The sequence below is a fragment of the Macaca thibetana genome, chromosome X (genome assembly GCF_024542745.1).
Source record: "Macaca thibetana thibetana isolate TM-01 chromosome X, ASM2454274v1, whole genome shotgun sequence".
Taxonomy (NCBI): domain Eukaryota; kingdom Metazoa; phylum Chordata; class Mammalia; order Primates; family Cercopithecidae; genus Macaca; species Macaca thibetana.
The window spans coordinates 2,230,331-2,250,769 of record NC_065598.1 but is presented as its reverse complement, the minus strand read 5'-3'; the positions used below and the strand labels follow the sequence as shown (position 1 = coordinate 2,250,769).

At 56.8% G+C, this 20,439-nt stretch overlaps 1 protein-coding gene and 1 long non-coding RNA gene across 2 annotated transcripts; one reads left to right on the top strand and one right to left on the bottom strand.

The window, feature by feature from the left end:
* Positions 1-7: 7 nt before the first annotated feature.
* LOC126946865 (uncharacterized) lies at positions 8-1,569 on the bottom strand. The gene is made up of 3 exons (XR_007722786.1): positions 1,386-1,569; positions 1,032-1,126; positions 8-724 (listed from the first exon to the last, which is right to left on the bottom strand). It is a non-coding gene; the product is annotated as an uncharacterized LOC126946865 (long non-coding RNA).
* A 114-nt stretch (positions 1,570-1,683) lies between these two features.
* LOC126946858 (endoplasmic reticulum membrane-associated RNA degradation protein-like) lies at positions 1,684-5,751 on the top strand. Its single transcript, XM_050777575.1, has 3 exons — positions 1,684-1,760; positions 2,515-2,673; positions 5,674-5,751. Exons 1-3 carry the CDS (start codon positions 1,684-1,686, stop codon positions 5,684-5,686), a joined length of 249 nt encoding a protein of 82 aa, XP_050633532.1. The 3' UTR covers positions 5,687-5,751.
* Positions 5,752-20,439: the final 14,688 nt, after the last annotated feature.

The following is a 20,439-nucleotide window of genomic DNA, read 5'->3' as shown; positions in this document are numbered from 1 at the left end:
TGGCTTGGAGGCAGAGCATCGGGCTGCACTGGTCGGATGCCATTCCCCGTTGGCGCCGCGGATCAGCTTTACCAGTGGGGATGGCCGTGCTTTCCAAGCGCAAGCCCTTAGGAAGGTAGAGGTGGGCAGGTAGGGAGGAGGGAAGACTTAGGAAGGAAGAGGAGCTTCAAGAAGGCAGCCTTTGTCTTCCAACCAGAGCTGCTGAGGCTCCAGACCATCCTCTCCTGTGCCCCACAGTGGCTATTTGGGTCCTTACCACTTCCTGTCCCCCTCCTGGCATCTCACAGGTATTCAGGCAGCTTTGCATCCTGGGCTTCGATTATTCCTGCTGTTGAGACTACTCACGCTCCGTGGTGTCAGCAGCCATGTTTGACTTGCTCATGTGCTAGTGGGTTAGAAATGGGGAGCATCTGCCGAGGGATCTGTCCTGTGGCCTGGCCTGGGTGTGGACGGCTGTGGTCCCCCAGGGCTTCGTGGATGTTGCGTCTGAGAAGACTGGAAGTTGGCCAGAGGCCTCATGGGGGTCCTGCAGGGACAGTCTCAAGGTGACAGCGGCTGCACCCCGAGCGCGGCCTGAACTGGAAAGGCACCTGCCCCTCTGACATGGCTTTGCATAACGTGCAGGATCTTCACACCTGCTGTGTTCTGCTGGTTCCAGGCCAGTCACCAGAGCTCGTGCAGATTTGGTGGGGTCCTCCCTCTCAATGGCAGGTGTCGAAAGAACCTGTGAATATGGTCATAGCCACCCCAGACGTTCACTCCCTACCAATCCCCTGGTGGTTTCCCCAGCCTTCTCCCATCTGTACTGAAGAACTGACACCCGCCCTCTGGTTTTAAAATGTTTAGAATTTGTAATAATTTTATAGATACGTATTTTATAGAGAGTGATGTAACATCCATAACAATCAAAAACAGATTTTCTAGGAAGTTACCGTGAAATCTACAAAGTCAATAAAACATTTCATCCCAGGTGCTGAGCTTGAGGAAAGTATCGGGGTTTGGGCCTCTGCTGCCTTTCCCAAAGAACTCACTTGGGAAGCAGTCAGGTACGTGGCATCCTGGGGCCTGGCTGACATCAAGCTTGTCTGGTACTGTTAGTTTCAGCAGCATTTCTTCTTTAGCGAGGCTGTTGGAAGATAAAAGGGGAAGGAGGAATTTCTGGGCCTTGGCGGCTGTGAGGAGCTGCAAGTGATGCTGAACGCGATCTTCCAGCTGGCCTGGGGCCCTGGTGGAGACTGAACATGGAACGAGAGGCAGGTTTTGTGGGTAGACAATGGCTTCCATGAGAACTACTGAGTAGGCAGGAAGAAAGATGGGTCTGAAGCTCAGGAGAGAAGTGGGGATGGAGGCATGCATTCTGGAATCGTAGGCAACAGCAGACATACTTGTTCAGCAGGAGGAATACGCAGGTGGTTCGTCGTCTCGTCATCAGTCATCATTGGACTTTGCTTTTGGCTTAGGACATCGTTTCTTTCTCCACTGTCCCGTGATGGTGGCTTTTTACATTTTATATTTGGGGAAACTAAGATTCACAGTCAGGTTGCTGCTCAGTGAACCATTAACCATTATTGTGCATGGGCACTAATGTGGGCATTTTAATTGTCATGTATCTTTAAATATTTTCTATTTTTCAGATTAGAAGATAATTCTGAAACAAATGCCAGCCACTCTTTAATTACAAAAATGACGGATGGGCTGTATCACCATGTGCCTGAGAATCATTGTGTTTTAAAGGACTTGGATCATCTTCCTACTGAGACGTAAGTTCCAGGACATCCTGACAACTGTTGAAACATTGATTCTGCAGATTAGCATAGCAAACTTAGACATTTTCTATGTTTTAGATTTTTTTTTTTTTTTTTTTTTTAGACGGAGTCGGGCTTTGTCGCCCGGGCTAGAGTGCAGTGGCCGGATCTCAGCTCACTGCAAGCTCCGCCCCCCGGGTTTACGCCATTCTCCTGCCTCAGCCTCCCGAGTAGCTGGGACTACAGGCGCCCGCCGCCTCGCCCGGCTAGTTTTTTGTATTTTTAGTAGAGACGGGGTTTCACCGTGTTCGCCAGGATGGTCTCGATCTCCTGACCTAGTGATCCGCCCGTCTCGGCCTCCCAAAGTGCTGGGATTACAGGCTTGAGCCACCGCGCCCGGCCTGTTTTAGATTTTATAAAGTAGTCTTAGAATCCCACTGTTACTACTCCAAGAGGAATTATGAGATCAGTTTTGACAATCTCTGTGAAAGCGTGGCACATCTGATGAGGCTGTGAATGTCACATTCTGTTTGCCACAATTCAGTGTATTTAATTAACACTTGCCGTATGTCACGGTTGTCCCTGCAGACCCACCAGTGATACGCAGCTAGCCCTGGCTCCCAGAAAGCCGCAGCCTTGCAGGTACAGAAAGAGAGTGAGGTACAGGTGAGGATCACAATGCCTGCTCCAAGTCTGGCTCTGTTTGCAGGTGGCCCCAGCTGCTCCATGAGCTCTGCAGCACACCCTTTCCTACCCTCTTCTACCCCAGGATTGTGCTGGAAGTGCTGGTTGTGCTCCAAAGCATCAGCAAGCAGTGTCACCACGTGTCTGGTCAGGTCACCATTGCCTCGGAGCTGAGACACAGGCAGTGGGTGGAGAGGATGCTGCGGTCTCGCCAGCGGCAGAACTACCTGCGTATATGGAGTAGGTGCGCGCTCACTTTCCTGTTTTGGAGGGGCACCGTGGGGCAGGAAGTCATCACAGATGCAGTTCCAGTGCCCACTGAAGTCACACACAGTAGGCCCCTCACTGAACCCATCGACAGGTGTTGATATACTTGGAGTTCACAACTGATAGTATGAACCCAACGTATCTGAGACAGGTCTCAATCCTTTTAGAAAGTTTACTTTCCCAGGGTTAAGGACGTGCTGTGACAGCCTCAGGAGATCCTGACAGCATGTGCCCCAGGTACTTGGGGTGCGACTTGCTTTTATACATTTTTGTACATTTTAAGGAGACATAAGACATCAGTCAGTAGGTGTGAGGTGTACATTGGTTCCATCTGGAAAGGCAGGAAAACACAAAGGTGGGGGCCTTCCAGGTTATAGGTGGACAAGAGACAAAGGATTGCATTGTTTTGAGTGTTTTTTTTTTTTTTTTTTTTTGAGACGCAGTCTCTCCTGCCTCAGCCTCCCGAGTAGCTGGGACTACAGGCGCCGCCACCGCGCCCGGCTAATTTTTTTGTATTTTTAGTAGAGGCGGGGTTTCACCGTGGTCTCGATCTCCTGACCTTGTGATCCGCCCGCCTCGGCCTCCCAAAGTGCTGGGATTACAAGCGTGAGCCACCGCGCCCGGCCTTGTTTTGAGTCTTTCATAAGCCTTTCGGTGAATACGCAATTGACTTGTGAGTGGGGGTAGAGGAATAGTGACTTACTCCTTGGTGTGGCTCAGTGAAGCTGCATTTTACACAGGGCAGAGGAAGCAATCATATAGGTGTTTGTCTCAGGTGAGCTGAGGGATGACGCCCTGTCCCAACCCTAACCCTAACCCAGACCCAGACCGTGACCCTGACCCTGGCCGTGGCCCTGGCCCTGGCCCTGGCCCTGGCCCTGGCCCTGGCCCTGACCCTGACCCTGGCCCTGGCCCTGGCCCTGACCCCGACCCTGGCCCTGACCCTGACCCCAACCCTAACCCAACCCCCATCCTGACCCTAGCAACCCTAACCCCGACCCTGACCCTAACCCCGACCCTGACCCTTAACCCCTGACCTCGACCCTGACCATAACCCCTAACCCCGATCCTGACCCTGACCCTAACCCCGACCCTGACCCTTAACCCCTGACCCCGACCCTGACCATAACCCCTAACCCCGATCCTGACCCTGACCCTAACTTCGACCCTGACCCTTAACCCCGACCCTAACCCTTAACCCCTGACCCCGACCCTGACTGTAACCCCTAACCCCGATCCTGACCCTGACCCTGACCCTGACCCAACACAACAGGAGCTCAAGATAGGAGGCAGAGGAGCCACACACGCCAAAGCACGATGGCCACAGCCGGTGAGTGAGCCCATCTCGGGCCCTGCCTCCGACGTTCTGCCCCCAGCCCTCCCTCCAGCAGCCTCCGCCCTGCAGCCACCTCCTGCCCAAAACAACGGGCTCCAGCCATCCACAGGCAGGCCCCACACCTGGACCAGGAAGAGCTGCCTCCTTCCGGATCCTCCCCCAGGGTCCCACCCAGCCTTCTGCTCAGAGCCCAGTCCTGTGAGGACACCTGGGTGGGAGGAGTAGGGAGAGGGAATCTGAGATGGGTGTGAGGCTCCTCAACCCCCAGGAAGTTCTGATCTTGTGGGAAGAGAAGGAGGATGTGTGGCTTAAGTAACCGAAGCTGCTAGCACATGTGGGGCTTTAGGGACCCGGGACAGCCCCCTACGTGAGTTTCTGGTCTGAAACCCAGTTCCCCTGTGGGGATTTGGGGACCTGCATCTTCTATCTTTGAGATCTGCTGTCTCTGGGTCACACAAGTCCTTGTTCCAGTGCCTTGAGCTGCTCTGCTGATTGCCTTTTTGTACTGTTATTTATCTTATTGTTTTCATTGTTAGGTCCTGGTGCCAACATTTTGTAGACAAAGGTCTTTCTCAGCTAGGGAGTCCCGTCTCTGTCGCCCTGGTCCCTGTTGACCCAGTGCCTGGCAGGAGCCCCTTCTGTATCTTGAGATCTCACCACTCACCGTCCATCCAGCCCCAGCTCTGCCTACAGCCCACCCACCCCTAGGACTCAGGCCTCCCCTCTCCACCAGTCTGCTCACCAGGCCGGGGGCACGTGGGAGGAGATATCATGGCAAAGTGAGCAGTCGTACCCCTAAAATCTGTGGTTGGGTTACCATCAGCACAGAAACCCCAGGGTGGGGCTCTAGGTTGAGGACGGAGCTGAGCCCTGTCATGAGGGACGTTTTCCCAGCTATGGGTTCTCGGGCCCCTGTGCCCTGAGCTCCTGGAAACTGGGTCTATGGCAACAGGGGGCTGGGGGCTGTGTCTGAGGCTGCCCCACCTGACTGGGGTATGCTCCTGGGCAGGTCGCCACCCCCACCCAAATGTTCAACGACAACTCTGGCTCCAGGAGGAACAACAGGGAGGCCAGGGCTGGAGAGGGAAGGGCCGTCACGGGACAGGAGGGGTGGCTGAGAGGCTCAGTCGGGGCAGTAGCTTGGAGACCTCATTGTTACCTGCCTGCAGCCCAGAAGCAGAGCGGGGGTTTGCGAAGTCAGTGTGCAGTGCCCGAGGCCACCAGAGGGGCTGGGCAGGGCAGACGGGTGCCCCGCTCTGCTCCTCCTCCTGCCGGTCCTCTCCTGCAAGTCAGTCCTTCCCACAGAAAGAAGACCAGGCCCTACGCAGACAAGCGTGTCTGCAAAGCAAGGGCCAGTCAGGGGCAGAGAAAGAGGAGTTGGCCGTACACCACGTGGGCTCAGGGCATCAGGGCAAACCCGAGCATGGAGGCCACACTCAGCTTAAGCCTGTTCGGGTGCAGTTTGGGGCCTCCTGGCGTGGGGGCCCCGCGGTGCGCACGGCCCATTCAGGACCATTCAGGCCGTGACAGCTGCGTGTGACAGGGGCCTGGGCCCAGGGCTGCGAGTGCTTTGTGTCTCATGGCTGTGATTGTCCTTCCAAATATGATATGATGACCAATGTCTTTTATTCTGTCGTTCAGAGTGAGTGAGTGATGTCGAGTTCACACAGAAAAAACAACAACAAAAACCAAGAGAACCTAGAACTGAAAATGCATCACAGCAACGAGTGAAGTAGGTAACACGCTTCATCATTTGCAGAAAGACTTAGAGTTGCAAACCTGCCTTTTGCGTTCTTCTGTAAAAAGCAGTGACATTCGCCCCTGAAGAAGCATCTTGGCCTTTTGGATGTACTCAGAGTGCTGGTGAATAACTTAAAGATTGCTGGGAAGTGTTCTAGGTAACAGGGTTACAGGGTGTAAAGAACATACTGGAAAACCTGGTGGTTACAGTGGACACGTTCCAGGAAGCCCTTACTTGAGGTTTTCGAAGCTGTGGAATTGTTTGAGATTGGAGGAGGCGACGGAGGCTACAACGAGGTGGCTCCGGATACTAAGCTCTGAGCCAGTCTTGGCTCTGATTCTGACCGTGGCCTCTTTTGCCTCCCCCCAACCCTAAAACTGACACTAACCCTATTCCCTAACCCCTGCCTGGTACTCCTACCCACACCCTAAAAACCCCAAACCCAAAACCTATAAACCATGTGTCTTAGTCCATTTTCTGTTGCTGTAATAGAATACCACAGAGCAGATCATAAACCAAACGTATTTCTTCCAGTTCTAGCGGCTGGGAAGGACCAGAGCATCCCAGTCCCGTGAGGGCGGCACATGGTGGTGGGGGTGGGACGGCGTGTCCACTCATGGCGGGGGAGGGGAGGGCAAGAGTGTGCGGGCGGGGAAGGGGAGGGAGAGCGTGTCCACTCATGGCGGGGGAGGGGAGGGCGACAGTGTGTGTGTCCACTCCAGTCTGTCTTCCTTGTCTCATAAAGCCACCAGTCCCAATACTGGGGACCCACCCTAATGACCGTATGTAATCCTAAGTATCTTCCAAAGGCCACATCTCCAATCAGCACATGAATTTGGGGATTAAGTTGCCAACACATGGCCAGGCTCAGTGGCTCGTCCCTTTAATCCCAGCACTTTGAGAGACCGAGGAGGGTGATCACCTGAGGTCAGGAGTTCAAGACCAGCCTGGCCAACGTGGTGAAACCCTATCTCCACTAAAAATACAAAAAATAAATAAATAGCCAGGAATGAGGCTGGTGCCTGTAATCCTCAGGAAGGAGACCACCAGTTCTCCTGCTGCCCTGCCCTTCCCCACCCCCACTTTCCTAGTTTATAAAACAAGGAAAAAGGGAGAAAGCAAAACGTTTAAAAAAAAATACAGAAGTAAGATAAATAGCTAAACGAACATGAGGCCACCACCCAGCCCTGGTGGTTGAAAATAATAATAATAATATGAACCCCTGACCTAACCTACTTGTGTTATCTGTAAATTCCAGACATCATATGAGGAAGCACCGTAAAACTCTCTGGTCTGTTATCTGATGCATGCAGCCCCCCGTCACGTTCCCCGCACTTGCTTAAGCTATCACAATGCTTTCACGTGAACCCCTTAGAGTCGTAAGCCCTTAAAAGCACCAGGAATTTCCTTTTTGGGGAGCTCAGCTCTTAAGATGCAAGTCTGTCAGTGCTCCTGGCTGAATACAGCCCTTCCTTCTTTAACCTGGTGTCTGAGGAATTTTGTCTCTGGCTTGTCCTGCTACAATGCCAGCCACTGGGAGGCTGAGGTACGAGAATGGCTTGAACCTGGGAGGCAGAGGCTGCAGTGAGCTGAGATCACACTATTGCACTCCAGCCTGGGTGACAGATGCCAGGGCGAGACACCATCTCAAAAAAAAAAAAGAACACAAAATTGCCAACACATGAAATCTGGAGAACACATTCCAACAACAGCACCGTACACATCTGTACATACCTCACAAACCCTGTAAACATGTCGCATCTCACCGGAGACCAACCCCCGACCACAAAACCCAGACCTGGAATTTTCCCAGGACCAAACCCTTCTATATTCTATAAACCCAAACCTCAAAGCCTAACCCTAACCCCAACCCCTACAGTTCAGGGCCCCCCGTCCCTGTGGTTCCAGCTAAAGACAACCTGCCCCCCTGTGGGTTTGCAGGCCCTTTGGTGGGGGTGTGAGCTGGGGGCCACACACAGCTCTCTGAGCCTGAGCCATTTGTTTACTTCCTTCCTTCCTTCCTCCCTCCCTCCCTCCCCTCCTTCCCTTTTTTTTTTTTTTTTCAGCGTCTTGCTCTGTCACCCAGGCTGCAGTACACTGGCACGATCACAGCTAACTGCAGCCTCAGCCTCCCAAGCTCGTGATCTTCCCACCTCATCCTCCAGAGAAGGTGGGACCACAGGAGTGTGCCATCACACCCAGCTGATTTTTCCATTTTTATTTTGTAGAGATAAGGCCTCCCGATATTGTCCAGGCTTTAAAGTATTTCTTGAAATTGAAGAGGATCTAGAAGTTCTGGCCTCCCGTCAATATCCCTTTCCAAGATGAAACGGAAAATCCTCTAATCAACCCCAGGACACCTTTTCCAGCTGTATTACCATTTCCTTTCAGCCGGCTAGAGTGAAGCTAGGCGAAGAACGGACCTACGTCTGCGCACGGGCGGCTTTGAACTCACTGAGATCTGTAAGAGACTTTTTAAAAATTTCCCACAATGAAAACGAAGTTCCCTCCAGTGAGCCTCGAGCACAGCCAGGGAAGGCAGCTCCTGGGCCACGCCAATGGCCAGGGATGGGAGAGTCTGAGGTGTCCATTCTCCTGTGGATGGGGTCACACGTCAGAACCGCACCACGAACCCCTTTCCTGCCCCTCGGGACCAGGCCGCCACGCCTTCCTTCCCCTCACCTTGACCCTCCCATTATGCCCCACCTGTCCGGATCACGAGGACAGATGGGAAACGGACCAAAAACAGAAACAGCCCTGTCCCTCTCATAAGTACCAGCCCCAGATCCCCTGCTCCACCCTCCGGACCACAGGGAGACCCCATGCAAAGCACACCCAGACCCCCGCTCCTCCGCTCGGGACCATCCCCAGACCCCCGCTCCTCCGCTCGGGGCCACCCCCAGACCCCCGCTCCTCCCCTTGGGACCACCCCCAGAACCCCCAGCTCCTCCCCTCGGGACCACCCCCAGAACCCCCAGCTCCTCCCCTCGGGACCACCCCCAGAACCCCCCGCTCCTCCCCTCGGGACCACCCCCAGATCCCCGCTTCTCCCCTCGGGACCACCCCCCCCTGCTCCTCCCCTCGGGACCACCCCCAGCCCCCCGCTTCTCCCCTCGGGACCACCCCCAGACCCCCAGCTCCTCCCCTCGGGACCACCCCCAGACCCCCAGCTCCTCCCCTCGGGACCACCCCCAGACCCCCCGCTTCTCCCCTCGGGACCACCCCCAGACTCCCAGCTCCTCCCCTCGGGACCACCCCCAGACCCCCAGCTCCTCCCCTCGGGACCACCCCCAGACCCCCCCGCTTCTCCCCTCGGGACCACCCCCAGACCCCCCGCTCCTCCTCTCGGGACCCACCCCCAGACCCCCAGCTCCTCCCCTGGGACCACCCCCAGACCCCCAGCTCCTCCCCTCGGGACCACCCCCAGACCCCTGCTTCTCCCCTCTGGACCACCCCCAGACCCCCAGCTCCTCCCCTCGGGACCACCCCCAGACCCCCAGCTCCTCCCCTCGGGACCACCCCCAGACCCCCGCTCCTCCCCTCGGGACCACCCCCAGACCCCCAGCTCCTCCCCTCGGGACCACCCCCAGACCCCCAGCTCCTCCCCTCGGGACCACCCCCAGACCCCCAGCTCCTCCCCTCGGGACCACCCCCAGACCCCCGCTCCTCCCCTCGGGACCACCCCCAGACCCCCAGCTCCTCCCCTCGGGACCACCCCCAGACCCCCAGCTCCTCCCCTCGGGACCACCCCCAGACCCCCGCTTCTCCCCTCGGGACCACCCCCAGACCCCCGGCTCCTCCCCTCGGGACCACCCCCAGACCCCCGGCTCCTCCCCTCGGGACCACCCCCAGACCCCCAGCTCCTCCCCTCGGGACCACCCCCAGACCCCCGCTTCTCCCCTCGGGACCACCCCCAGACCCCCGGCTCCTCCCCTCGGGACCACCCCCAGACCCCCGGCTCCTCCCCTCGGGACCACCCCCAGACCCCCGGCTCCTCCCCTCGGGACCACCCCCAGACCCCCCGCTTCTCCCCTCGGGTCCACCCCCAGACCCCCAGCTCCTCCCCTCGGGACCACCCCCAGACCCCCCGCTTCTCCCCTCGGGACCACCCCCAGACCCCCAGCTCCTCCCCTCGGGACCACCCCCAGACCCCCAGCTCATTCCCTCGGGACCACCCCCATTCCCCCCCTCTTCTCCCCTCGGGACCACCCCCAGACCCCCAGCTCCTCCCCTCGGGACCACCCCCCGACCCCCCCCCTCTTCTCCCCTCGGACCACCCCCAGACCCCCAGCTGCTCCCCACGGGACCACCCCCAGACCCCCGCTCCTCACCATCCGTCAGGCCGGGTAGCGGGGAGAGGCGTCTCGGGAGGGCTCAGGCCACTCTCCCAGAAGCGAAGGGAGGAAGACAGAGTCACGGGCCGAGCAGAAATCACCCGGGACTCACAGAGACAGCAGCACCGGAGAGGGACGGAGAAGGGCTACAGCCGGCAAAGGCCATGAGGCTTTCTGCAGCCGGCGTGCGGGGAAGGGAGCAGCCGGAGAGTGACGGAGAGCGACGGAGAGTGACGAAGGTAGACGATGCCTGACGGAGAGTGACGGAGAATGAACGGAGAGTGACGGAGAATGAACGGAGAGTGAAGGAGAGCGACGGAGAGCGACGGAGAGTGACGAAGGTAGACGATGCCTGACGGAGAGCGACGGAGAGCGACGGAGAGTGAGGGGGAGTGACGAAGTTAGACGATGCCTGACGAAGAGTGACGGAGAATGACGAAGTTAGACGAAGTTAGACGATGCCTCACGAAGAGTGACGGAGAGTGACGGAGAATGAACGGGGAGCGACGGGGAGCGACGGAGAGTGACGGGGAGTGACGAAGGTAGACGATGCCTGACGGAGAGTGACGGAGAGTGACAGAGAATGAACGGAGAGTGACGAAGGTAGACGATGCCTGAGGGAGAGTGACAGAGAATGAACGGAGAGCGACGGGGAGCTACGAGGAGTGAAGGGGAGCGACGGAGAGCGAGGGAGAGTGACGGGGAGTGACGAAGGTAGACGATGCCTGACGGAGAGTGACGGAGAGTGACAGAGAATGAACGGAGAGCGACGGAGAGTGACGAAGGTAGACGATGCCTGAGGGAGAGTGACGGAGAGTGACGGGGAGCGACGGAGAGCGACGAGGGTAGACGATGCCTGACGGAGAGTGACGGAGAATGAACGAAGAGCGCCGGGGAGCGACGGGGAGCGAAGGGGAGCGACGCGGAGTGCCTGAGAGTGACGGAGAGTGACGGGGAGCGACGGAGAGTGACGGAGAATGAACGGAGAGCGACGGGGAGCTACGAGGAGTGAAGGGGAGCGACGGGGAGCGAGGGAGAGTGACGGGGAGTGACGAAGGTAGACGATGCCTGACAGAGTGACGAAAGTGACGGGGAGCGACGGAGAGTGACGGAGGTAGACGATGCCTGATGAAGAGTGACGCAGAGTGACGGAGAATGAACGGGGAGCGACGGGGAGCGACGGGGAGTGACGAAGGTATGACGAAGGTAGACGATGCCTGACACGAAGAGTGACGGAGAATGAACGGGGAGCGACGGGGAGTGACGGGGGAGTGACGAAGGTAGACGATGCCTGACAGAGAGTGACGGAGAATGAACGGGGAGCGACGGAGAGTGACGGAGAGTGTGACGAAGTTAGACGAAGTTAGACGATGCCTCACGAAGAGTGACGGAGAATGAACGGGGAGCGACGGGGAGCGACGGAGAGTGACGGAGGTAGACGATGCCTGATGAAGAGTGACGGAGAGTGACGGAGAATGAACGAGCGAAGGGGAGCGACGGAGAGTGACGGAGGTAGACGATGCCTGATGGAGAGTGACGCAGAGTGACGGAGAATGAACGGGGAGCGAACGGGGAGCGACGGAGAGTGACGGGGAGTGACGAAGGTAGACGATGCCTGACAGAGTGACGAAAGTGACGGGGAGCGACGGAGAGTGACGGAGGTAGACGATGCCTGATGAAGAGTGACGCAGAGTGACGGAGAATGAACGGGGAGCGACGGGGAGTGACGGGGAGTGACGAAGGTAGACGAAGGTAGACGATGCCTCACGAAGAGTGACGGAGAATGAACGGGGAGCGACGGGGAGTGACGGGGAGTGACGAAGGTAGACGATGCCTGACAGAGAGTGACGGAGAATGAACGGGGAGCGACGGAGAGTGACGGAGAGTGACGAAGTTAGACGAAGTTAGACGATGCCTCACGAAGAGTGACGGAGAATGAACGGGGAGCGACGGGGAGCGACGGAGAGTGACGGAGGTAGACGATGCCTGATGAAGAGTGACGCAGAGTGACGGAGAATGAACGGGGAGCGAAGGGGAGCGACGGAGAGTGACGGAGGTAGACGATGCCTGATGAAGAGTGACGCAGAGTGACGGAGAATGAACGGGGAGCGAAGGGGAGCGACGGAGAGTGACGGAGGTAGACGATGCCTGATGAAGAGTGACGCAGAGTGACGGAGAATGAACGGGGAGCGAAGGGGAGCGACGGAGAGTGACGGGGAGTGACGAAGGTAGACGATGCCTGACAGAGTGACGAAAGTGACGGGGAGCGACGGAGAGTGACGGAGGTAGACGATGCCTGATGAAGAGTGACGCAGAGTGACGGAGAATGAACGGGGAGCGAGGGAGTGACGGGGAGTGACGAAGGTAGACGATGCCTGACAGAGAGTGACGGAGAATGAACGGGGAGCGACGGAGAGTGACGGGGAGTGACGAAGGTAGACGATGCCTGACGGAGAGTGACGGAGAGTGACGGGGAGCGACGGGGAACGACGGAGAGTGACTAAGGTAGACGATGCCTGACGGAGAGTGACGGAGAGTGACGGGGGGCGACGGGGAACGACGGAGAGTGACTAAGGTAGACGATGCCTGACGGAGAGTGACGCAGAATGAACGGGGAGCGACGAAGGTAGACGATGCCTGACGGAGAGTGACGGAGAGTGACGGAGAATGAACGGAGAGAGACGGGGACCGAAGGGGAGCGACGGGGAGCGACGGAGAGTGACGAAGGTAGACGATGCCTGACGGAGAGTGACGGAGAGTGCCGGAGAATGAACGGAGAGTGACGAAGGGGGACCGAAGGGGAGCGACGGGGAGCGACGGAGAGTGACGAAGGTAGACGATGCCTGACGGAGAGTGACGGAGAGTGACGGAGAATGAACGGAGAGCGACGGGGAGCGACGGAGAGTGACGAAGGTAGACGATGCCTGACGGAGAGTGACGGAGAGTGCCGGAGAATGAACGGAGAGCGACGGGGACCGAAGGGGAGCGACGGGGAGCGACGGAGAGTGACGAAGGTAGACGATGCCTGACGGAGAGTGACGGAGAGTGACGGAGAATGAAACGGAGAGCGACGGGAGCGACGAGGAGGGAGAGTGACGAAGGTAGACGATGCCTGACGGAGAGTGACGGAGAATGAGTGCCGGAGAGTGATGAAAGTAGACGAGCTGACGGAGAGTGACGGAAGTGACGGGAGCGAACGGGGAGCGACGGAGAGTGACGAAGGTAGACGATGCCTGACGGAGAGTGACGGAGAGTGACGGAGAATGAACGGAGAGCGACGGGGAGCGACGGAGAGTGACGAAGGTAGACGATGCCTGACGGAGAGTGACGCAGAGTGACGGAGAATGAACGGGGAGCGACGGAAAGCGACGGAGAGTGACGGGGAGTGACGAAGGTAGACGATGCCTGACGGAGAGTGACGCAGAGTGACGGAGAATGAACGGGGAGCGACGGGGAGCGACGGAAAGTAGCGAGAATGGACGGACAGGGACCGGGACTGACGGATACTGACGAAGAGTCACGGAAATGATCCGAGGGCGACAAAGAGGAAGGCGAACTGGCGAGCTGAAGCAGGCCGAGCCTAATCGGAGATGACGGAAAGTGACGAAGAGGAACGAGGAGTAAAGAGGGGTGACGAAAAGAGCCGAAGCGGTTGAAGGCGAAGAGCTGAGTGAGGGAAGAGCGCAGAGGTGAGCTGCTGCGCTGCGGCGGCCCGTCCCCGACTCGGCGGGACCCCGCGGAGTTCCCAGCCGGGCAGGACGCGAGCGAGGGAGGGCGTGGAGGGCCGTGGGTCCGCCTACCCTGAGGCCGCAGGGCTGGCACCGAGGTGACCGGGTGGGAGGCGCACCGCGGCCCCCTGGCGGCCTCTGCGCGGGGCCCAAGCCCGTGTTCTGCGCCCCTCTGCGGGCCTCGGCGCCCAGCCCGGCCCCTGACGCGCACCTGCGGCTCCAGCCAGCGCCCGAGCCCGCCAGGCTGAGGAGCGGCGGAGGCTCGCGGCCCCCGGACCCCAGGCCGCGTCCCCGGAGCCCGGCCGAGCCCGAGTGGGGCCCTCGTGCGGACCGAGAGGGCGGCGGAGGGGCCCACGGAGCCCGGCCCAGCCCGCACCGCGCCTGCTGCTGCCACCCGCGGCTGCCTTGGCCCAACCCCGTTCCCGCAGCGGCCCAGCCCCGGGGGGAGCCGGCCCGGGGACACCCGACCCTGCGCGAGCTGCGGGGCCTGGACGGGGCTGCGCGGCGGGGCGGGGCTGGCGCGCTCGCTCCTCTCCCTCCCTCTCTCCCGACGGCTCTGTTCCCTCCTGTGGCGCAGTGTACAGAACACGGAGTTGGCCATGCTGGCCTTCTTCAGGGCGCAGGTCGGTGGGACTCTGAGCACATTGGCGTGGTGCGCCCGGCACCACCGTCGGTCTGCAGAACGTTCGCATCTTTCCATGAACAGCTCTCCACTCCGCCTCCCCCAGCCCGTGACAACCTCCCTTCCACGTTTCGTCTCTCAGTTTGACCTGCTAGGTACTGAGATCTCCTAGGTACTGAGACTTCCTCGGTGCTGAGGTCTCCTCAGTGCTGAGACCTCCTAGGTACTGAGACTTCCTCGGTGCTGAGGTCTCCTCAGTGCTGAGACCTCCTAGGTACTGAGGTCTCGTAGGCACTGAGGTCTCCTAGGTCCTGAGACCTCCTCGTACTGAGGTCGCCTTGGTGCTGGGACCTCCTAGGTCCTGAGCCCTCCTAGGTACTGAGACCTCCTAGGCACTGCGATCTCCTAAGTACTAAGACCTCGTCGGTACTGAGGTCGCCTCGGTGCTCAGACCTCCTAGGCACTGAGATCTCCTAGGTACTGAGACCTCCTCGGTGCTGAGGTCGCCTCGGTGCTAACACCTCCTAGGTACTGAGGTCTCCTAGGCACTGAGATCTCCTAGGTACTAAGACCTCCTCGGTGCTGAGGTTGCCTCAGTGCTGAGACCTCCTAGGTCCCGAGACCTTCTAGGTACTGAGACCTCCTCGGTGCTGAGGTCGCCTTGGTGCTGAGACCTCCGAGGTACTGAGACCTCGTTGATACTGAGGTCGCCTCGGTGCTGAGACCTCCTAGGTACTGAGGTCTCGTAGGCACTGAGATCTCCTAGGTACTGAGACCTCCTAGGTACTGAGGTCTCGTAGGCACTGAGATCTCCTAGGTACTGAGACCTCCTCGGTGCTGAGGTCGCCTCGGTGCTGAGACCTAGGTACTGAGGTCTCCTAGGCACGGAGATCTCTTAGGTACTGAGACCTCGTTGATACTGAGGTCTCCTCAGTGCTGAGACCTCCTAGGTACTGAGGTCTCCTAGGCACTGAGATCTCCTAGGTACTGAGACCTCCTCGGTGTTGTGACCTCCTCGGTACTGAGGTCTCCTAGGTCCTGAGACCTTCGTAGGTTGTGACCTCCTCAGTGCTGAGGTCTCCTAGGTGTTGTGACCTCTTCGGTACTGAGGTCTCCTCGGTACTGAGACCTCCTCGGTGTTGTGACCTCCTCGGTACTGAGGTCTCCTAGGTCCTGAGACCTTCTAGGTACTGAGACCTCCTCGGTGCTGAGGTCGCCTCGGTGTTGTGACCTCCTCGGTACTGAGGTCTCCTAGGACAAGGAGATCTCTTAGGCACTGAGACCTCGTGGATACTGAGGTCGCCTCGGTACTGAGACTTTCCAGGTACTGAGGTCTCCTAGGCACTGAGGCCTTCCCCTGTCGGAGGTGGGAAACTACTGGGAGGTAGAGCAGAACCAACACCTTCCCCTGAGGGTGGTGGGCTGAGCCGTGTCTTCCTTTCTAGGGGTCTTCTATTCATGCCATCCATGAGAGACCCCCGTACTCTTCTGACGCATTCCCATGTTGCTGAAGACTCAGTGTCGTCTTTGTTACTGTGACGTTGCGTGTTTGCGGTGTGCTGCAGTATTTGTTTTTCCAGCGTATCCAAGGAGACGTGTAGTGCCTAAGAGCGTGAGTGCTACAAAAAGGGTGGTTTTGTTCCAACCCAAGCTTGACCATGACTGGTTCTCTCATATGGGTCAAGTTCCCTAAACTTCTCTGTGCCTCAGTTTCCTTGGCAGAAGAACAGGGACCGCCGGGCGCGGTGGCTCAAGCCTGTAATCCCAGCACTTTGGGAGGCCGAGACGGGCGGATCACGAGGTCAGGAGATCGAGACCATCCTGGCTAACACAGTGAAACCCCGTGTCTACTAAAAAATACAAAAAACTAGCCGGGGAGGTGGCGGCGCCTGTAGTCCCAGCTACTCGGGAGGCTGAGGCAGGAGAATGGCGTAAACCGGGAGACGGAGCTTGCAGTGAGCTGAGATCCGGCCACTGCACCCCAGCCTGGGCGACAGAGTAAGACTCCGTCTCAAAAAAAAAAAAAAAAAAAAAAAAAAAAAAAGAACAGGGACAGTAAATGTACCCGTCTGTGTGAGTGTTCAGGGCTGGGCTTCACTGAAAACTACCTTCCCACAGTCCTGGAGGCTGAGGTCTGAGAACAAGGTGTCCTCAGTCGGGCTGGTTCCTCCCGAAGCCCCTCTCCTCGGCTTGCGGACGCCATCTGGCCTGTGCCCATAGGGCCTTTTTACTGTGCCCAAGTATCCCTGGCATCTCTTCCCTCTCACGAGAACAGAAGGTTGCTTTAGGGCACACTCTGACAGCCTCGTGCTAACACTATGAGGCCAAGTACACTCACATTCTGAGGCACTGGGGTTAGGGCTTCAACATCTACTTCCGAGGCTGGGAGATGATAAATTCCTGTTGACGTACCCACCCGGCTTCTGGGCACTGGTTACAGAGCCCCAGGAAACCAGCCCACAGACACAGTGGTCCCTCCACTTGGCTCTGATCCAGAGTGAAGCCAGTGTGGACTGCCAGCCTTTGGGGAATATGAATGCCCGATGGGAAGGAATTCTTTGTACCGTATCGTTGCCTTCATGTAACTCTGAAGTTGTGTCAAAATGAACATTAATGAAAATTCTCAGCAAAAGTCATACATATTCTTGCCAGGGCGAGACACTAGCTCATGACTGTGTCGCTTCCTTTGTTTTGGGCTCAGTGTTATGAACTGGGTACAGGAACGCCTGCCGTTTACCTCGGGCCTCTCAAAAGCCCAGACAAGCACAGGCAACAAAAGCAAAAACAGACAGATGGTCCAACATTGAGGTTAAACATTTCTGCACGTGAAACAACAGTGTAAAAGAGGAAGGCCTCTTTGCCAGTGGAGACACAGGAAGGCCTCGGTCTCCTGCTGGTCCCTGGGCAATGGAATGTCTGGGTGTAAAACCCGATTGTATGTTCTATTTACTGCGATAGGAGAAAACCGCCTTAGGGCTGGAGGTGAGCTGTGCGTGCTAGTGGCAATGCTGCTCTTTAATGCACGAAAATGTTTGTGGGATGTTTGTATTTGCACATCAAAGCACAGCACCTTTCCTTAAATTATTGATGACACAGAGATCTCTGTTCGCATGTTTTCCTGCTGACCCTCTCTCCACTGTTACCCTATTGTCCTGCCACATCCCCCTCTCCCCTCTCCGAGATGGTAAAGAGATAATGATCAATAAATACTGAGGGAACTCAGAGACCGGTGCGTCCTCCGTATGCTGAGCGCCCGTCCCCTGGGCCCACTTTTCTTTCTCTATACGTTGTCTCTGTGTCTCTTTCTTTTCTCAATCCCATCCCACCTGACGAGAGACGCCCACAGGTGTGGAGGGGCAGGCCACCCCTTCACATATAATGAAATAGGAATCAGCCCTAAAAAGGAAGGAATGGTGAGACAGGCTACCACACGGACTCACCTGCGGGTAACGAGATAAGCCAGACACAAAAGCGCTGTGTGACCCCACTCCTACGAGGTCTCTGGAGGACTCAAATCCATAGACACAGACAGTAGAATGGTGAGTGCCAGGGGCTGGGGGAGGGGGAATGGGGCGCCCTTGTTCGATGAGGACGGAGTTTCTGTTTCGTAAGATGAAGAAGTTGTAAATATGTGTTATGCAACAATGCGTATATGATTAACACTGCCGAAATGTATCCTTGAAAATAGTTTAAAGGGGCCGGGCGCGGTGGCTCACGCCTGTGATCCCAGCACTTTGGGAGGCCGAGGCAGGTGGATCACAAGGTCAGGATATCCAGACCGTCTTGGCCAACATGGTGAAACCCCGTCTCTACTAAAATACAAGAAAATTAGCCAGGCGTGGTGGCCTACGCCTGTAATCCCAGCTACTCGGGAGGCTGAGGCAGGGGAATCGCTTGAACCCGGGATGCGGAGGTTGCAGTGAGCTGAGATCGCACCACTGCACTCCAGCCTGGGCAACAGAGCAAGACTCTGTCTAAAAAAAAAAAAAAAAAAAAAAAAAAAAAAAAAAGTAGTCGGAAGGGTTAACTTTATATTATCTGGTTTTTACCTCCATTAAACAAAATAAAAGCTGAGTGTGGTAGCTTATCCCTGTAATCCCAGCACTTTGGGAGGCCAAAGCAGGATTACTCGAGCTCAGAAGTTTGAGACCAGCCTGGACAACATGGTGAGACCCCATCTCTGCTAAAAAAAAAAAAAAAAAAAAAAAAGAAAAATTTTATTTAATTAGCTGAGTGTGATGGTGTGCACCTATAATCCCCAGATACTTAGGAGGCTGAGGCAAGAGGATTGCTTGAGCCTAGGAGGTAGAGGCTGTGGTGAGCCCCGATGGCACCACCGCACTCCAGCCTGGGTGACGGAGTGAGACCCTGCCTCAAAAAAACAAGATTAAATGAAGTAAAATTAAAATAAAAAGGCCAGGCTAATGATTTTTTTTATTAATAAATGTGGGAAGCTTAATTTAACATGATGTCAATAAACGTGATTATGGTTCCAAATTCGGGGTCCCTGGTGAGAGAAAAAGAATAAGATGGGGTCGGCCGCAGTGGCTCACGCCTGTCATCCCAGCACTGTGGGAGGCCAAGGTGGGCGGATCTCCTGATGTTGGGAGTTCGAGGCCAACCTGACCCACATGGAGAAACCCTGTCTCTAAAAATACAAAAAATTAGCTGGGCGTGGTGATGGGAGCCTATAATCCCAGCAACTGGGGAGGCTGAGGCAGGACAATAGCTTGAACCCGGGAGGAGGTGCTTGCAGTGAGCTGAGATCGCACCACTGCACTCCAGCCTGGGCAACAAGAGTGAAATGCCATGTCAAATAATAATAATAATAATAATAATAAATAAGGTAAAGTGCCTCAGGGTGAAGAATCTGGATACCGCTTGACTGAGGGCCACATGGGGCCACTTCAGCTCTAGTTTCTGTGGTTTATGGCCTGTGGTGTCTTCCCTTCCCCGGCAGTTCTCGTGGGTGCTGTACTGAAACATTACAACGAGACGGCGTCCCTGTGAGGCTCCCGAGGGAGGGAGCAGGAAGATCCAGGCGGCATCTTGAAGGTACAGCATGTTCACAAATCTCCCAGGCCACAAGCAAGGAGCCAGCCGGCTCTGAATTCTCCAGCACAGTCAGGGCGCAAGTCAAAGGGCTTCCGATCAGACCTCAAGAGATCCCGCAGGAAGTCCTGACTTTCACAGCAAGCAGGGCTCTGTGTGGGCCAACACGCCGCCCATGGGTGCTCTGGAAAATCACGTGAAGATGGTGCAACGGGGAGAGTTAGAGAGCCCTAAAAGCAAGTCTCAGGCCAGATTCTGCCACGTGCCTCGTTTGCAAACAAGCCCTAAAGATATCCCCAAAAGATATAGGACGTTATTTGGAAACAGGATACTTGCAGATGTAATCAAGCTGAGATGAGGTCATCCAGGAGTAGGGTAGGCTATAAATCCAATGCGTGGTGTCCTTACCGGAGAAGGGGAAAGACAGAAAACGCACAGAGAGCAGGCCACGTGGAGACAGAGGCAGGGACTGGAGGGAGGCAGCCACACGCCCAGGGACGCCTGGAGCCCCCAAGGAGCTGGGAGAGGCGGGAAGGAGCCTTCCCTAGAGCCTCGAGAGGGAGCACGGCCCTCTGACTTCTGCCCCCAGCACCGTGAGGATAAATATCTTTTAAGCCCTGTTTGCTGGAGCGGCCCCAGAAAATACACACACCCTTAGAGACCAGACTGGCAACATTTAGAGTCTGCATCGGGACCCCCGAAATCCTCAATCAGTGTGTGGTCCGAGGACGGCTGGAGAGCCACGTCTGGACCATCCCTGTGGCCGTGGCCTGAGCGCCCTGCACCTGAGCGCCGGCCTGCCCCGGGTTCTGATGCTTTCCAGCCTGTGCCTGCGGGGGTGGGAGGGGCTGGTGTCTCTCAGACAACCTCCTGATACTGGTGTAAACCAAACATAGAATTCTAAGCCCCTCAGCTGACTGAATGGACCCC

Bases quoted from the DNA above. Each gene is read 5' to 3' on its own strand.
- LOC126946858 (XM_050777575.1), top strand. From the start codon at position 1,684: ATGACGGATGGGCTGTATCACCATGTGCCTGAGAATCATTGTGTTTTA. The intron at 1,761-2,514 runs GTAAGTTCCAGG...CTTCTACCCCAG, and splicing joins GATCATCTTCCTACTGAGAC to GATTGTGCTGGAAGTGCTGG.